Source organism: Bombus pascuorum, chromosome 1, assembly GCF_905332965.1.
Source record: "Bombus pascuorum chromosome 1, iyBomPasc1.1, whole genome shotgun sequence".
NCBI classification, from domain to species: Eukaryota; Metazoa; Arthropoda; class Insecta; order Hymenoptera; family Apidae; genus Bombus; species Bombus pascuorum.
Genome location: NC_083488.1, coordinates 1,407,502 through 1,425,751, shown reverse-complemented (window position 1 = coordinate 1,425,751; position 18,250 = coordinate 1,407,502). Strand labels below are relative to the sequence as shown.

The window sequence follows — 18,250 nt, the reverse complement described above, 5'->3', positions numbered from 1 at the left end:
AAAAATTACGTATTGATCGTTCTCGTTGCCTCAATAGTTGCCTCATCGAAGAAAAATTGATTGTATCGATGAAATTATTCCTATTATAACGACGTTACTAACAAGCAGAGCTATAATCTCGAACTTTATTCCAAACAAATATAAAATTGGAAAAGTTTATTTGTAGTCAGATTATTAAAATTAGTAAAGATTGACTTCTTAACCTCTCGATATAAGAGAAAATTAGGTTTGTGTCGAGAGAATTATAGACGACGCTAATTTAATTTTCCCTCGTTTCCTTACGGTTCGCGAAAGTCTCTTTGTACAGAGGGAATCCAAGATGGGAACCAATTCAAGATTCTGCTGACCAGAGGTAACGAAAGAGAAAAGTTTCTCGAAAGCAAAAGGAATAAAACGACGTAAAAGTTTGTGGACCAACGTTTCTGAATTGCTGAGTGTCAGCGTTGCACAAATACCAATCGACATTAAATTTTTACGTAATTTCAATTCTTCTATAATACAAACAATCTTCTAATTCGTAAGAGCAAAATTATTTTTCTTAAAAAAGTCTTAAAATATACGTTCCATAATAAATATTTTTAACGCTGATATTAATTAAAATGTCCCTTCGTTCGGCGTGAATCGATACATTGCTCTTTTCTGGTAACCCATTTTTCGCAAGGAGAACCTATATACAGGCTATATATGTGACATTCTATCAGTTAAGCCACCCCACGTTGTCTGGTGATCTAATTTAATTGACACCCTAATAGCGAGCCTGCACGACTGCTAAAGTTCCGGGTACAGTGCTCGAGCGTTCGAGGAGAAGGATGAAAATATAAGGGTGGTTAGCTGGGAGACGCATGGGGCGAAGACAATTGAATTTCATGGGGGTTTGGCCGCTTAACCAGCTAATTGGTTTGTTCATGTTACTGCAAGTACATAACTCATCCTCTATCGGACGTATTCGAGGTCTCGCTACATTGTATATCTTTTATTTATTTTTTTCTATAATTTCTTTTCTTTCTAATGGAATTAGAAGATATAAAACTCTGATTTTATAAAGGATAGATATAGTAGAATAATATTTGGAAGAGAATATCCTTCGGTCTACGTTGTAAAGTCTTAACTAAGTTTAAAATTGTATGTTTGAAGTAAATTTTTATTACCAATCTTGAACAACTTTCTGTCCTTTTCTTTCCTAAGAAACTTTCCCATACTCTTCGTAGATTTTTCTTCTACATTTTATAGATCGGATTATCCTACGAAACTTATCATTTATACAGAGAAGGAATTTCATATTGTATTCGTTGCGTGATACGTGATATTTAAATAATTCCTTTTATTTAGTAAGTAGGTAGATACTTTAATAGAATATTTTATATATAATCGCATATTATATTGTGGAAATTTCTACATCTTTAAATTTTCCATTCACAGTTTACTATATAATAAATAAAGTAATAAAGTAATAGAACTTGACATTGTGTTTCGCGATAAATTATTCGAACGTCATCGTATTTCTCGCGACTAATATTCGTAAGATTTAAGCATAGGTTATAAATATGAAGAGCGAAATATAAATAGAAATTGTAAATTACGCGAATCGGGCTTTACTATGTTTTCGCAGAGAGAAGTACATAAATGAATTCCTCGCCGCTATTCCAACCAGGCAAGCCACTAAGAAGAGGAAACTGTGCCCCTTTACGGCACTTTCATGAAGTGAATATTTAACTTTACGTCTTGCGGGTTAAAAATGCTGACCCGCCGGCAGAGGTTTAAAAAGTTGGCGAAGTACCGAGATAAAAGATAACGGCTGATAAAACTTGCTCAAAGTTCCGCGACAGACTTTGTGGCACTCGCGTTAGGCACGTCGAAATTACATCGTATTCTTTCAATTAAAAAGTTCTCGTCGCCTTTTTATAAGCAATCATCGAGGGTTCCTCCTAAAATTTCCTGTGACAAATACGCTTTTATAGAAAAATTTTCGTTTTCATATATGAACGAAAGAAATTTACTGCTTAAATATAAAATATAATACATGCATGTTTATTATACAATTACACAGTGAATGGTGTTCTACCGATTAATCAATTTTCGTCGCCTTTTTACAACTAACAGTCGGTGGTTTCATCTCAAATTTCTTGCGATTACGTATTTTCATAAAATCATTTTCATATAAAATAATTTCAATTGTTACGTGTAAAATATTATATATGTGGATTCTAGTTATATTGCCAATTAATTAAACGTCGATTAATCTTGTTTGAAAATAAATATTGTAATCACTTATTATAAAATATTTATATTACGATGTTTTCCATTAATATTTATATACGTGCAAAATTAACCTTCAGAAATATTAATACTTTATGGATTTTCATAGACGGTATCTAATACAACATTGACTCGATTATTTATAGAAAACATTGTGATAATGTATCGTAGATAGATAATACGACAGAGTAGAGTTCGTATCTTGTGCACAACGAAATACGACTATTACGAATCATAATTAAAATTAGAATTGAATCGTTATGCATACATAGAAATACGTAATATCTTAAAATGTCTATTCTTATTAGTCATTTAACAAAATACATTTCCCTCCAAAAAATTAGATAGTAAATACATTTGAAATATTTATTTTATATATTATTAAGTACAAAGAAATCTTTGCATTATCGTGTTCTATACTTTTTTGATAAAATAAAAGAATACAAAAAAAAAATTCCCAAAAATATTATTGGTAGGAACTACAGGCCCCGGAGGGATTCGAACCCTCGATCTCCTGTTTACTAGACAGGCGCTTTAACCAACTAAGCCACGGCGCCGTTAAAACGTGTTCGTATTTTTACATATTTTACTAAAACGATAAACGATTTGCGAATAAATTTAAATATTTATATTAATTTAGAAATATTATTTATAAAACGTTAGAAAAGTTCTCAGATAGTAAACACGATTTAAATATAACTTTCTATCGTTTATTTTCCTTGCAAATTTACGAAAGTGATAAAAGTTAAAGATTTATAGCGCTCAAGTGGCAAGCAAAGTTTATATGAAAATTATGAAACAAACGCATTTGCTCATGCTGAAAATTTTCACACGTCACGCTATATCATTTTTTATTTCAACATCAACTACTCAATCGTTAATTGCTATTTACTTGGATAAAATTGAAATACTGTTGAAAGTACCTATATACGTGATTCATTTTACTTCTGAGACGAATTTTTTACGTTTTTTATTATTAGGTTTTTTACGTAGTTTCTTCTTTTTGCAATCTTGCGCAGAAGATATCGATGTATCGAAACTAGAACATCCGTCGCCTTTCTCTTTTTCGTTTATTGTCTCCTTCTCTTGCTGATGTCTTGTAGATGTCGCTCCGCTGTACAAGAGAAAAAAGACATTATTAGATAAAATAATAGGAATTTGAAAGTTTATTAAACAATATACGCAAACTCTAACTCTCATTTACTTGGACTAGCTACTCTCATGCGTTACGCTAGTTAATTGAAAATCTCCTCGTTTCAAGATCTCCACTCTTTACTTACACGAATTATAATATTTACCTACGTAGACGTATGTATAACAAGCAGGAACTCAATTTACGAACTATCGTTATGAATCGTCATGCTCGGTCCTGGCATATTCTATTTACCATAATATACTATAATATAATTATTGAGATATGTATAATTTTATGCGTTAGATTAGGTTAGACGCGTAATAGTACTACTTGTATGTGAATATCAGTGTGTAGAAGCATGTGTGCGCGCGGCGTCTCGAAAACAAATGAACGTAAACTATTCAGTCGGTTAACAGTCGGGTATGGAAGAAAGTGCTGAGAAGCGTGCAAGTATGTATCGACGAATATCATTGGAATCATTTATAAAATAAATATATAACTATTGTAATATAAATTCCAAGTGTGAGTTTAATGTTCATATACCATTATCTCGGCTATTAAGATCCGAAATTCTCGACAATAATACGTAGAAAATTATAAGAAATGTACACATAAATTGCACAGAAAGTGATATGTACGGTACGTAAACACAGCTTTCTATATAGTAACTTTCACACTTGTTATATTTTATAATTAACTTTCCAATTATATTTTCACTTAATCTGTCATCCATTTATTACGTATTAACTTATTTAATTAACTCGCTTCTCATCAAATCTAAGTCTCTTCAAAGTTAAAATTATAATTCACTTTCATCCTTTGATATATCTATGTATCTACATTGAATCGTCTAATAAAGTAATATATAAGTACGCAATCTGGTTGTACTTTCTGTTTCTTCAATTTGATTGCCTCTTTTGTGAATAACTAACACGAAGTTGTAATCAAGGTTTCTCGTATCAAAAGATTTCCTCGTGATTGGGTCGAAGGAACAGATTAAACACCTAGCTCGAGGCAAAAGAATATTTTCTCTTCGACGAGTTATCTCGCTTACTTCGTTAACTGCTAATATATAATCCGTGAAACTGGATTGGTCGAATTGCGATGCATTAATTTCGCATTAATTGGGCCATTCATATTGAAAACAACGCACAAGTATCTGCCTCAAGCTTTTCAATTCGTTAAATGTTAAGTCGGATTCCCCCTGGAACTGGTTTGATTTGATCCGTGTACCTTAAATTAAATGTTTTGTTTTCGAATTAAAGTTCGACTTCATAGCACGACGCCTGTTTCTTTAGTTTCTAACGTTTAATAAACATCTGCAGGATTTTTGTCAGACTTTGATAATTTCTATTTATAATTTTATAATATATTATGAATATTAATCTTATTATTAGATATACAGGTAGCCTCGATTTCAAACCACTTCACCGGTTTATTCTGTGAGCGGAAACAAGAGAAAGATGTTATATAATCATAAGTCCGCAAATGCTCTATAAAAGGGCTATAACAAAAATATGAGACCTAAAGGCAATAGACGAATATTATCGTGAAAGATGGATCGGTCAGGGAAGACACATTGTTTGGCCCGTGAGATCTCCAGATCTTACACTGTTGGACTTTTATCTATGGGGAACGATAAAAGCGATAGTGTCTCGCGCAAGAATTGATTCGAGACAAGAACCGATATAAAGGATTCATGGTGCATTCAGTGATCTGAAGCAAAATAACCATCAAACTCGGGGAGTGACAAAATCAATCTGCCAAAGATATGAAACGTGTATTCGAAACGAGGAATGGCATTTTGAAACGTAAAGACCTAACCGGAATTGATTAGTTTTCGTATCGCGTAACTTTTTTTATAAAACCTTTGCGAACCTACGTTTATATAATATCTTTTTCTTCTTTTTGCATACTGGTAACACGAACTGGTTTAAGACTGAGACATCTCGTATGTTTAATTTAATATTTTTATTATATATTTAAAAAGAAACGTGTGGGAAACATAAATTGAGATTTGCCTTTTCCTACAGATCTGGGTTTTTAGATTTTACCATTCTAAATTTTTATAACAAGTACTTTATTCTGCATATTTTATACATTTCTGCATAGACTCGTTCCTGTATGCAGCGTGAAAAGAGAAGCTCGTAGGAGCCAAGAGATTCGAGAAATATAGCAAGGAGATAGATGTATGGATAAAGAGTAGACGAGGGAGGCAAGAAGACAGAGAGAAAGAGAGTATCGGGGGTTCCTCGTAAATTCTCGCGAATAGCTTCAAGTAAAATATAGAGGTGGCTACGTTCCGCATATGTCATTCCTGCTCTTTCTCGCTCGCTTTGCGAATACTCGCGGACGATCACGTACAGACGGATAGGTGTGCAGATGTGTTTTAATCCAGTGCTTCTCAAATTGTTTTACGACTGAAATCGCCATTGTTGTTCCGTGCGATAGTCAACGATCATTATATTATATCACTACATAAAGGAAAAAGAAATGCAGTAAAAAATAGATGTGGAACGAATAAAAATACGTGTAAATATTTGATATCTCGATGCAATGCAAAAATACAGATATAAACTTGCGAATTTTAGAAATTTCGATCGTTATTTAGAAACTAAAGAAGGTACTGTGAAAACAGTTTCTACAGTTTGAAAAATTTGGATATTCTTACGTCGAGAATTTTGTAAATTAATACTATAAAGTAATATTTGGAAAATTTTATTTTTTAATACTAACTTAGACGAGATACATTCGCGGGCTCAGTGCTGAAATCGCTACTAAGTAGTAACACTCAGCGATGGGATTACAGCACCACGCAGTATATCGAGGTATTAATCGAAGCAATTAATAACAAGTTTATTCGCGTCTTCTCGTAATTAGAAACCACAGAAACACAAAATCCCGAACGATAAATTTCACGCGATCTTACGAAGCTTAATCGGAGGCATTCGTCTTATTATTCTCTCTCAAGATTTACGAAACTTCATCCAAAGATAATACGCGTTTCTATCGATACGTCGACAGAGATGATCTCGATTTGAGGCTGTTTGAGAAACGCTGTTCTAACTTACGTAAACGACGATGCCGTTTGGAGCAACGCGCATAGGTCTGTGGAGAAGGAAAGAAAGAGAAAGGGCGAAAGAGCGAAGAGCAAATCGTGGGGACATTTCACACGCGAGAGAACACATGCTCGAGCCAGAAACTACGAAGTACATTGGAAAGGACAGAACAAGATGTGTGCCCGATGAAAGTACATTTTCCGGTTGTGTACTAGCGCCGGCGATACGTAGGATTCGCCAAATGCGCACTGTTCTTTCCTATTTTACTTTTGAAGACGGCTCAACGTCGTCGAGTTTGATATTTTCATTCTAGTATTTGTTCTGCTGATAATTATATATTATGATTATCGTACGCGTATATATTTTTATTTTCCATAGCAGAATAAGTTTCATTATGTTATCGTGTTATTTGATTAATTTTATTACACCATTATTGGTTTATCAAAAAATCGTCTCTTGAACGATAAACATAAGTTGGATACTTCATACATACGCAGATATACGTATGTAAATGTTGTACTTAATATAATTGATGATATCGATCAAATCTACCTATTCTATTTACTCGCACCAGCACATCCTCCATTATGTGAAACCTCAAATGTTATTCCTCAGACGAAAATGCTCTTTTTCGCGTATACGTATGTGTCTACTGTATATACGAACTACGTATATAGGTACGATGTTTCCACACTATCACCTATGCAATTTCAATGAGATTGGAGACGTTCGTTGCAATTGGAGGTTCCAAGAATAAAATGCTAACAACGTAGACGTAGAAAACCAATGGAGATTTCTGAACGTCAAATTATCGTACAGCGAATTTCTTATAGCGAAGTACACTGCGGATATTTATGCAATTTTACATTTTTATGAACACAACTGTAAAGATTTGTTTCACCTACTAAATATTGTAATTGGACATTTTATATACCTTTATTATGCGTATTTTGTACACCTCTGTTCCTCTGAGTTTCCCATTAAACCCTCTCCCTAAGACCCTAGAACATTTGCTACTGTGAAATGAAATACAAAGGCTGATTAAAAAACGCTTCATTGGAAACTGAGTGTATGTACACATGTACTTGCGTACAAATGATATCCGTAGCTGTATGTACAACTCTGTTCTTCAAGTGGAAAGTGTAATATTTTTAACGCGTTGATTGTCACGCTTGATAGCCAACGTCTTTTATTAAATTTCTTGGCGCGATCGAAACGTCGACTGAAAAATTTTCAACAATGTGGACTATTTGAATAATATCGGCAGACGACACGAGGGCAGAATATTGTGAACATATTTCAATTTATCGTAATTTGCAGGTGAAAATATATAAAATTCGCGTGACAGTCAAACGCGTTGGTATCAGTAGCTTTATAATCAGTGGGGTGTCAAGTCCGATCGTCATTTAGGAAACGATCAGTTGAATGGACAGCGAGGAGAAGCGGCGTTTGAAACTCGGAGATGATCCAGTATCGGAGGTAGCGGAAAGAGAAACGACGCCATGGCAAAATAAAACTTGAAAATAGAAACTGGCCGGGGCTGCGATATCAGTTTCCGCGAAACCAAATAATTTTTCCCTTCGGTTTGAGGAAAATAACGGGAAATATCGTTCTTTGAAGGCGAGGCCGATCCTCTGACGCGACGCGGCGATCCTGCGGTGCCGATGCGCGCGGGGAGTGAAAACGGCGAGAGGGAAAGAGAGAGAGAGGGAGAGAGAGAGTAACCATAGTAAGCTCGAAAAGCTCGAACAGCTCGAAAAGCTCGAAAAGCCCGAAAGAGAGTGTCACGTTTCCATGGAAACCTGGTGGGGCAACTCCGCCTCTGGACTTGCCGGTTCGATATCCTCTCGTCTGCTCCCTTGCTCCAACGTCAACGTGCTCCACATTTTTCCAAGCCGGCCTCGCCAAGCATTTTCCCTGTTAGTTCACCGAAGAAAAAAAGAGAAGTCATCGATGGCGGAGTGGCGATCTGAAAAACCTCTTTTTTCCAACGAGACGCTCCGATACTTTCGAGTCGTTCGAGGATCCTCGCCACCTAGCACTTTCGTGCTCATAACCCAATTTCCATTCCACGCTACTTTCAATTGCATTAGCTAGGGAATCGAGTAAAAGGACGTAACCGATTCGTTCGACGCGGATGTTCGAAAGTATACGTCGAAAGGGCTGACGGTGATCCAGAGATCGTTAATCGCGAATGATACAACGGAGCAATAATTTATCGCTGTTTCTCTTGTTTAGAATTTTTAAGAAAGAAGAATTTCGTTTATTTGCAATGGAACGATTGAGATGACATTTTTCGACGTTGGAATGTGCGAAGACACGAGAGAAGCGCATCTTTTCCAAAAACGAGGTACAGACATATTTACAGGATTTTTTAAGCTTCATACGTGATAACAAGTTTTGATGTTTAATTTCCTATTAATGCTTTGCTTTATCAAAGATTCTCCATATCAAGGATATTCTTCCTTATAGCACTTTTCCTCGAAGACACTCAACCTTCCATAGATTTCTAATACAATTTCTAATACACGAAACGTATCTGTCTAATTAGAACGTAATTTCAAATCTTTCGTTTCAAAGAAGCGGTCCCAAATAAGAAAGGTACTTTAAGTATCGTGCAGGTAAAGGTGGAAGTTAATTTAAAATAGGGTCGACTGCGGATTAGCGCGAAGATACGTACGAGAGTAGGTGGTCTGTTAAGATTCGTGGCCGCGAAATTTCGCGGAAATAAGTTTGAAGTGGCGCGCGCAAAACGTGGTAAAAGCTAACGTTGCCGATATCTCGGCTGGACGTGACTGCGACGTCGGTCCGAGGTCGAGGAACGTAGGTTTAATTTCGTTGAGTGCATCCAACGGGTGATCCGACGGGTCGACGCTACCCTCTGGATATGTGTCTATTCAGGAACATGTGCATGTAAGTCGCTATGCGCGCGCGCATCAGCGCCAACGCTAGCGATGGGCATTCAATGCACCCTCCGCTCGCTTTTCAAGCAAATCCACCGACTTAACGTTCACGGTGTCGTTTCGACATTGTCTACACGTAACGCGTAAAACGAGTTTACGACGATTACGATACACACGAAGACACGCTCAACTTTTTAGATCGAGTCGAGTCGCCTGTATGGTAGGGTATAGTAGCGTTTTTCTTTTTGGCTAAATTCGCTGGTTCGATGTCAACGACGAATCTTATCTCGAATCCGTAGACTTCTCATGCGACTAGAGAGAACGAGACAAGAAAAATCGTAACCAACGACTACATGAAACAATTTATCGCTTCTTACGGCAGCATCGAGCACTTGCTTCCATCGCTAGTGGCGATGGTAGTGCGCATAGTGTACGATACTTGACCGAATAACGCATAGACAAAAGATCCGTGATTCACTTAGGTACAATGAAAGTATGTCTCGCTCTCGAGCCACGACCAGAATCAAACTCTGGCGAAGTTCCGGCTTAAACCACCCCGTACATGCCCAACACCCGAAGGATAGGTTGGACCTGAATCAGACCAAGCCGTGGCCGCCATTATTGACCATCGGTCTTGATTAGCACGCTACTATTTTGTTTTGCTTCTTTCGAATCTTCTGACATTCGTGAAATGTCGCAGAGCTTTCCTTTCCACGTTTTCGTTGCTCCTTTTCGTCTGCCATTTATTTCTTTCGCTTTCCAGCGAAAGACGTTTGGAGATTTTCTGCTCGACAGAGCGGAAGGACATCTTTTGTTCATGAAAGAACCGAACTCGTCACTTATTCAACACCATTATCGTAGTTTACTTCATTGATGAAAATTCCTCCTCGTAAATGAGAAATAAGAAGGCTCCGTGCGAGAAGCTACGCTTCTTGAATATCATTCATGAAACTACTGAATCTTCCAAGGGGATAAAAATAACGAATAGACATTTTCATACTTACGATGAAACTTAATTCGATTTTTCGATTTATTTTAACTTATGAACGGAAAATTTCATTTTTGTGATTGGGTTAAGATATCCGCAGACTTGGATCATCTGTCTATCGACATAGTAAAAACGAATACTCGCGAATGTGGGAACAGTGCGAAATTTAATGAATTTTGAAAACTCGTCGAAATTTTGGATGACAGCGTTCCTTCAGATTGGATCATACTTTTATTTAAACGAGATACTATTTCTAAATTAGATTACGTATTTTTAGAAATCGGAACTTCTACTCGGATCGTTCTACTTCTATAATTCTACGCTATCGTGGGTATTAATCCCGCCTTAATTCGGATACTGCAGGCGCTTAAAATATTTTGTATCGTATCGAGTTTGATCGAGTTTGATCGAGTTTGAGGACGTTTGAAAATGAAACTAAGGTGCGAGTATGAAATTTTTGTAGTCGTACGAAAAAATGATACTAAATGATAGGAAATTCGATACAATTGGACTGAATCGATCGATACGTAAATGTTATAATAAATATATTCGTATACTTTTGGTGTCCGCTGTACGTTATGTTGGGAGCGTGGTTGCCAAACGCAAATCTTTCTAAAAAAACGATGCAAACTTTTTAAAGGAAAGACGCGTCCTTGTGAAACGGAAACTTGGCGAGCATGTAAACACGCTGATCGAAAAGCAAGACTTTACAGCGTTTTCACGTTCGATTTTCCATTCGATTCGGACGCATCTACCGCAAATCATTCCGAAATCTTGTACTAGGACGCGGCAGTGTCCCCCGCGCGGTTTCTCGCACGAGGGAGACAGGTTGCGGCGCAAGCGTGCCAACATCGATACCCCACCAGAATTTCCCCCTTTTAGGTAGCAGCTAGTGCGAGACGGTTCGGTGGCGGCCGTCGATGGTAGGGTGGAAACCTCTCCTCCGACAGGGCGATGCACGCACAGTTTTAGAGAACGTTCAGAACCACCTCCACCTTTCTATGCGTCCCTCCAAGTTCCCTCCAGGTCCCTCCAGCTCTCTGATCCTCGAGGTTGAAGCCAAGAACCCCGCGAAACCGGCTCCATAGTGCCGCGGTACCCGCTAATCAAATCGCACATTCCGAGATCTCGCGGCAGTGTACATTTTTCGGCCGATCCGGCCTAACTCAAAGACGATCGTTAACATTCGCGAAGAAATTCACTACCACTGGTTGTCGTTTATTTTTCAATCGCACACGCAGATGTGGATGAGATTTGTAAAGTATCGGTGATCGCTCATCGAATCGGTCGACGATCAATCATAGTGGACACAGTGAGGAAAGAAAAGACAAAAGCGACGAATTAAATGCAGGACGTTACCAAAACATCGACGTGGAAGGTTGCACGGTATCGTAAGCCGCGTTCTTCATTTACCTCCGAAAGTGAACCGATCGGTGCACCTTTTACGGTCAGTGTCTCCGCAGGAGATCATAAAAGGACAACGGAGAGATTAATTCGAGCAGGACGGGCCCATCGACGTGGAAGATCGGTCGCCGAACGGAATTCGGAGGATTCCCAAGAAAAGTCGTACGAAACTCAGAGACCCGGGAAAGAAAGTCATTGGCAGTGGACAGAGCGGGGGATAATCATCGTTGGGTGAATGGAGCGAACGTTTGCGGACCGATGACGAACTCGAGACGAGTTTGGTGCAGCCGATACCGGGGAAAAAACAAAAACAGAGCGTGGCAGGACGAAAATCGCGATTCAACGGCCGTGGAATTCGCCGTTTCTTACCGGTCGCCGCGGCGCGACTCGTATTCGGCTTGGAATCGCCGGACGAAAAGAAGACCCGCGACGAGCAGCGCCGGCCGAATCGTCCCAAAGTATCGCTGCTACGTGATTCATTGGGTTTTTCTCTCTATTGGCATTCGGGATTTACATCGGTCCCGGCCACGATTTCCATCGACACGCGTGTAAAAACCTCACGACCGCCCGCCGCTGATCAAAGACGAACAGCCGAGATAGACGCGCGCGCCGCGTCCAACAGATTAGAGGATAGAACTACCAACAAAGCCTTTCCTATCGATGATCTTCTTCATCCTATCTTCCTACCGGTCGTCGTCGTTGTAATCTTCTTCGTTGATCGTCATTATCGTCGTCGTCGTCGTCTTCGTCGTCGTCTTCGTCGTCGTCGTCGTCGTCATCACCGTCGAGCTTCCGTCAACCGGTACAGAAGGAAAGGACAAGGAGACTCGTTCGTTTCGACCGCACCTTGCCGAAACTCGTATTAGGACTGGAACGCGAGGAATAAGAAAGGCTCATCGCCTTTAGAGGTGGAGTTGTATTATCGTTTTACTGGTTGAACGTTCGATGTATTCGATGAAATATATCGATTACAAAGAAACGTAGAATCGAAGCGTACATGAGACGTATTTAAAAGAAATCGGGAAAACCTTGGGGTTTTCTGGTCCAAGTTATTGGGGATACCGTTTATCGCTTCCATATCGATGTTTTGGCGCTACGTCTCGTGTCAATTATAATGCAATCGCGGAAGTTTTTCGATGCACTTTGTAACATAACCGACTATGAAATTATCGAGCGTGATTCATGAAAGGCCTATTGGATAGAGAATCACGGAGCAGTCAGAGATAATCGCGGTGTGACTGGAGGAGAGCGACGAGCTGCTGATATCGTTTTAAAAGAAAATCTATAGCGCGAAAAGAAAAACGAGACAAGAATTAGTCTAATCGCGGACGCGATTTTACAAAGAAAAAGTGTCACGATCGGAGTAGCATAGCCAAGGTTATGGTCGAGATAAACCGAGACCAGTGAACAGCCTGATAAGACGTGGACCGTCGCTCTGTGTTTCAGATTGCGAGAGGGACGCAACGAGTACGCGGCTGGTTTCAAGTCCGCTCGGACCTCGTCTCGAGGTGCTCCCTCTTCCCGTCCTTTCGATTCTCGATTTCGATCTCGATTCACGTGATCCAATCGAACCGCAGGGAAGCGCAAAAATTCTGTCGGAGAATTTCAGTGATGCCGATCATCCGCCGCGGTGTCGTGCTTCGCCACTTTGAAGTGACAGTTTTCCACGAAACGATTTAACTATCGCGTCTCGGCAACGACCACAGTTCCATCACTCTGGTATCGTCTGGTTTCTTTTAATCATCCAGTGTCGACAAGTCAATTCGAATAATATAATCTTCTCCTCGCTGCTACCAACAGTTCGAAAAATAATAATTGTTACATTCACGTATCTTTCACGCAAAAGGATAACGCGATCGTTAAACAAATACCAACGCTATTTTAGCTGGCGTTCATTGATCGTCGAGAACGCAGCGCAAATACGCGAGACACGCGCGCACCTCGTGACCATCCCGCTTTATTAATGACAAATCAAGGTTTTTCTTCCCGCAAGAAACGCGGTCGAAGCTATTTACAAACAAACCGTTCGACATCAGCCTGCTGGTAACTGCACTCGTAAACATCTAGCAACGGTTGGCGCTCCGACGATCTACAAAACCGCGTAGACGTTGCTTATGCACGTGATACGCGATAGTTGAGCCGACGAGCGAAGCTCGAGCGTTCTCCCCTAAACAGGCAAAGTCATAGGAAGGTGACAGAAATAAAGAGCCTCTCGACGATCGATCGCCATCGACGTCCGCTCCGCGACAACGCCAACGAGATTACAACGGAACTTTGGACGATCGAACGATCAAACGATAAAAACATTGAAAACCGATCGTTCGCTTGGAACGGTTATTAAAACCGATCAGTCGGCTTCTCGAGTAATATCCGGAAGCGACGAACGGCTTCAACGAGCGACGAAAGTGAGTGTTGATTTCGCGCGAACCATCGATCCGCGCGCAACGGCACCAGTGTCTTCGATCGAGTGCAGCTGTCTGTAGGTCCAGTGAACGGACGATCGCGATATAGAATTTCGTCTCGCGTAACAGTTTGATTAGTGAAAACGTTAATCTGAAGGACTCGATCTTCGAGATAAAGACTCTCGTGATAGTGAATTTCGCGAATGAAAAGAGTCTACGAACTCGTACGACTTTCGACGAAAGAATTTCACGACGATATTACCGCGCCCTTCTGAATACTCCGTCACCGTGTGATCCGAGCTCGCATAATCGAACCGTTGATCTTCCCGAGGAAACGACGGTACTCGCAAAGAATCGTAAGTAACGCTTTTAACGAAGGAGTTTCGCGTCGAACAAAGTCAAACGATCGCTCTACGACGATAACGCAAGAGTGTTATACGTAGAAATCTGGTGTCGATCGATGCCGAAAGGAAAAGATTTAGGACAAAGTTGAGCCGATTTCGTTAGGACGAAGAACATCCGGCGTCGGTCAGTGTTCCCGTGACAGCTACTTCCCGGTTTATACTGGAGCTGTACTTGCCGTACGCACCACTGCCGGGGGGTGGCGGAATCCTCCCGGCGGTGAGCAGCGGACCTGGTTCTGGAGGGTGTCGTCCGGTATTGTTGGGTGGCGTCGATCTGTCCATGTCGGCGGCGGTGCAACCGGTCGCGACGCTGCCGACGCTACCGAGTAGCGGTCCGCCGCCGCATAATCCGCTCCATCATACACCCGGGGGATTGGCATTGCCGCCTTTGGGCTCGGCGCCGGTGATGATGCCGCGGCCACCGACGACCACCATGCCGTCCTTGGGCCCCTCGTTGCCACCCTCGCACCAGGACGCTGCCGATTTGGCCGAAGCTGCGCCCAACCAGGACGTCCTGTTGGCTCTCCTCGCCAGGAACAAGAACTTGGAAGGTAAGGATTCTTCAAATTTGCTATGTTTTTGCGCCACGCTCGTCAGACCCATAGTCTCGAACATCGAGGCGAATTTGTTGGGTCGAGAAATATTTTATTTATGGAGGGAACACGGGGTCGGATCAAGCTGGTCACGTGGTCTTCGGACCTTTCGGACGGATGTTTCTTTTGTTCGTTCAAGAGTTTAGACAATAAATTTTCGTGCAAGATGCATCGACTAAAGTCGAGGATTCCGTTGCTTACGAAGGTGCGTCACGGTTTACGTATTTGGCGGAAATGTTGCACGAGAAATGGAGAAATTGCGATGTTTGTTGATATTAATTGTTGTTATACTTACGTTAGGAAAGCACGCATGAAGTATTTTGTTGAGTATTTGAAAGAGCGAGTATTTGAAGTGGATGTAGAATCAAGCTACTTATTTAAACACTTTTTGATTATCGTTCTAGATACTCTGGTTTGTTTATCGATAATACGATCGGCTGCCAATACACAAAATGGAATATTAATCAATACTTTGTTAGAATATTAGAACTTTGACATACGGATTCTTCGATTCTCATACCGAGATAAGAATTATAAACGTTTAAGATACGTCCGCTATGTACGATTGTTTTACGTTCGAAACTGAGGACTCAAGTTTGTAATATTTAGCATAAACAAGTTGTAATTCCTAACGTTAATCGCATTTATGTGAAAATATTTTCCTAATCGCGATAGGCGTCGTTACACGCAAATCAAACCCAGCTATCGAGCTTAATCTTCTCGGAATTTCTTTTCGTTTTATTTCGGTTTTCCTGGTAATTGGTAATTCGTGGTCTTCGTACTTCGCACGTTGCTTGTATCTGTCACGAACGGTTTTATCATTTCTTAAGAGTTCGTCGAAAATTTCGTGTTAGGTAACGGTTATCGGTGTCGGTAGGTTGCGTAGTAATGCGTAGAACTTGTCTTGAACGTTGGCCACAATTTGAAGAAGGAATATGTGATGCAATTCGTTGCAGACATTAACATTGTTGACACGAAGATTATATTATCTGTATAAAAAAATATATCTGAATCCATGAAATATTGTAAGAGAGTGTAACGCGTTAAAATTTCCAACAAATTCAAATTCAAAGGAAAGTCAAATTCAATTTTATCGATGGCCAATTTAATTTTTGCAAAAGTCGAAAAAGTTAGGCGGTCGTAGGAAAAAAAATACGTCGCAATTACCTTCATAGTTTTATAGAAGCGTTCGTAGATAAGAAGTCTAGCAATGATAGTTCAGTCGCTATCGCAAGTTCTTATAATATCGGGTCAGGTTAAAATTGTTGTGCCACATTACGCGAACAGTAGCGAGTTCTCGATAAGAATGGTCGATCCGGATGATCGATAAGATTAATGTTCAGCTCAAGAGTGAATGATTATTACATTTGGGCCACCTTTCTATCGATCTCGAAATATCTCGTTTTTATTAATAGGAGACACCAACGCCGAAACATTTAATCTACGTTGGAAAACTGATATTTTGCAGAAGCATCGATAGTTTCGATTCAATTAAAAAATATGCTTAATACAATTTAAAAAGAGATACGAAATAATGGCAACATACGTGATTGTATTCGAAAAATGGTTCGTTACGTTGCCGCATTGTCTGTAAAGAAAGATATATTTTGTATATGTACATTTTATCATTGTAACGAAGATTAAGACAAATTAAAAAGCGGCAGCGATTTACTATTAATCTATTTAATTAAATCGCGGCTACAAATTTACTATTTCTCAGTCGTTGCCAATAGCGACGGTAGTTCTATCTACTTGCGCGATTTAACTTTTTATAACTATATTGATGAATTTAAATATTTAAAGTATTATTTATCGACGTAGGTGTTAGATAAAAGTTAACGAGAAAAACTGACGATTTGTATATATTGTTTTTTATAATTCTTTTTATTTGAGTTCGCGTTAATTTATTTTTATCGATATTATTAGTTTAATACAAAGAGTTTACGAGATATTCCAATAGAAATGTCCGTAAATGAAGATTAAATTTAAACTCAAAATCTGCGATCAATGGTGCGATTTATTATCGACGTACTTTTTCTGTACACGACATATTTTGTACTTGCTACCCCATAATTCTCAAAAACTTTACATTATTGCTATATAGATACACGAAAGAAATTAATTATATTGTAAGAAAAATTACGAAAAGCGCGATTAAAATACATATATATTTTTTTTCTTTCTATTCAACAAAAATTTATTTTCAGAAAGTAACGTGATCCGTCTGTTGGAACATGTGATTTTGCGGAATATTGCTAATTCACGATGGAATATTTTCCGTCATGTTATCGGTATGTTCTACGTGTAATCTCTAAAATTTGGACATCTAGGCAGGGCAAGGTTTACAGTTTATTGTACAGTTTGCTACATACCTTGAGAAACATATTCTAAAGCTTTCGGTTATACGTAGAAATTTAATTTAAAATTTTAGTTCAAATACTAAAACTTATTTACTTGTAAGTTTCTATATTTTAATGGAAAGCGAAGAAAATTTGTCGACCAATTTTAATTATCGAAATGTAAAATGAAATAAAACGTATGTATGAAAGTAATATAAAAATAGTTATATAAATCGGTATAATTTCCAATAACTTTGTAAATTTTAACTAAATTAAAATAAGATAGGTGTATGAAAAAGATGAAAAATACTTTCTTTTTAAAGTCTGACAGTAATTTCTGACAAGTAGATTTATCTATGTGTCTTAAAATTGTAAAGACGAGCAGAGACATTAATGTTTTATGTCTCATTTGTTTTTTCATGCCTGTCTTCAGGCAAGATAAACGATCCTCTGCATTAATGTATCGAAATGGCGGTAGCCTTTCGCGTTTAACAAATTACTTTGCGCAAAGGATTCACGTACTTTGCCATACTCTTTTGCTTTTTTCATATTTCGTTAGAAAACTAGGAAACGCAAAATATGAAATCGTTACTAATACGATATCATATTTTTCTCCCTAGAGGAATCAGAGTCATTTGATCCTCTTAAGCAACTTGGTGATTTTAATGAATTTTCGTAACGAGTGTCGTACGATACACTTTTTGATTTGCACGTACTTTTTTCTCTCTTTTTTTTTATATAGTTTATTTTGGTTTTTACAATTTGTC

General features: G+C 38.9%; 1 protein-coding gene and 1 non-coding gene across 3 annotated transcripts in view; one reads left to right on the top strand and one right to left on the bottom strand.

The window, feature by feature from the left end:
• Nucleotides 1-2,739: 2,739 nt before the first annotated feature.
• Nucleotides 2,740-2,813, bottom strand: Trnat-agu (transfer RNA threonine (anticodon AGU)). The gene has a single exon. It is a non-coding gene; the product is annotated as a tRNA-Thr (tRNA).
• Nucleotides 2,814-11,256: 8,443 nt separating this feature from the next.
• The window catches only part of LOC132911266 (LIM/homeobox protein Lhx3), a 78,630-nt gene continuing 71,636 nt past the window's right edge, over nt 11,257-18,250 (top strand). For both annotated transcript variants that reach the window (XM_060967802.1, XM_060967812.1), the window contains exon 1: nt 11,257-15,102. In XM_060967802.1, the coding sequence (XP_060823785.1) occupies nt 14,832-15,102 (271 nt within the window). In that variant the 5' untranslated portion in view covers nt 11,257-14,831. The remainder of the gene's footprint in view (nt 15,103-18,250) is intronic.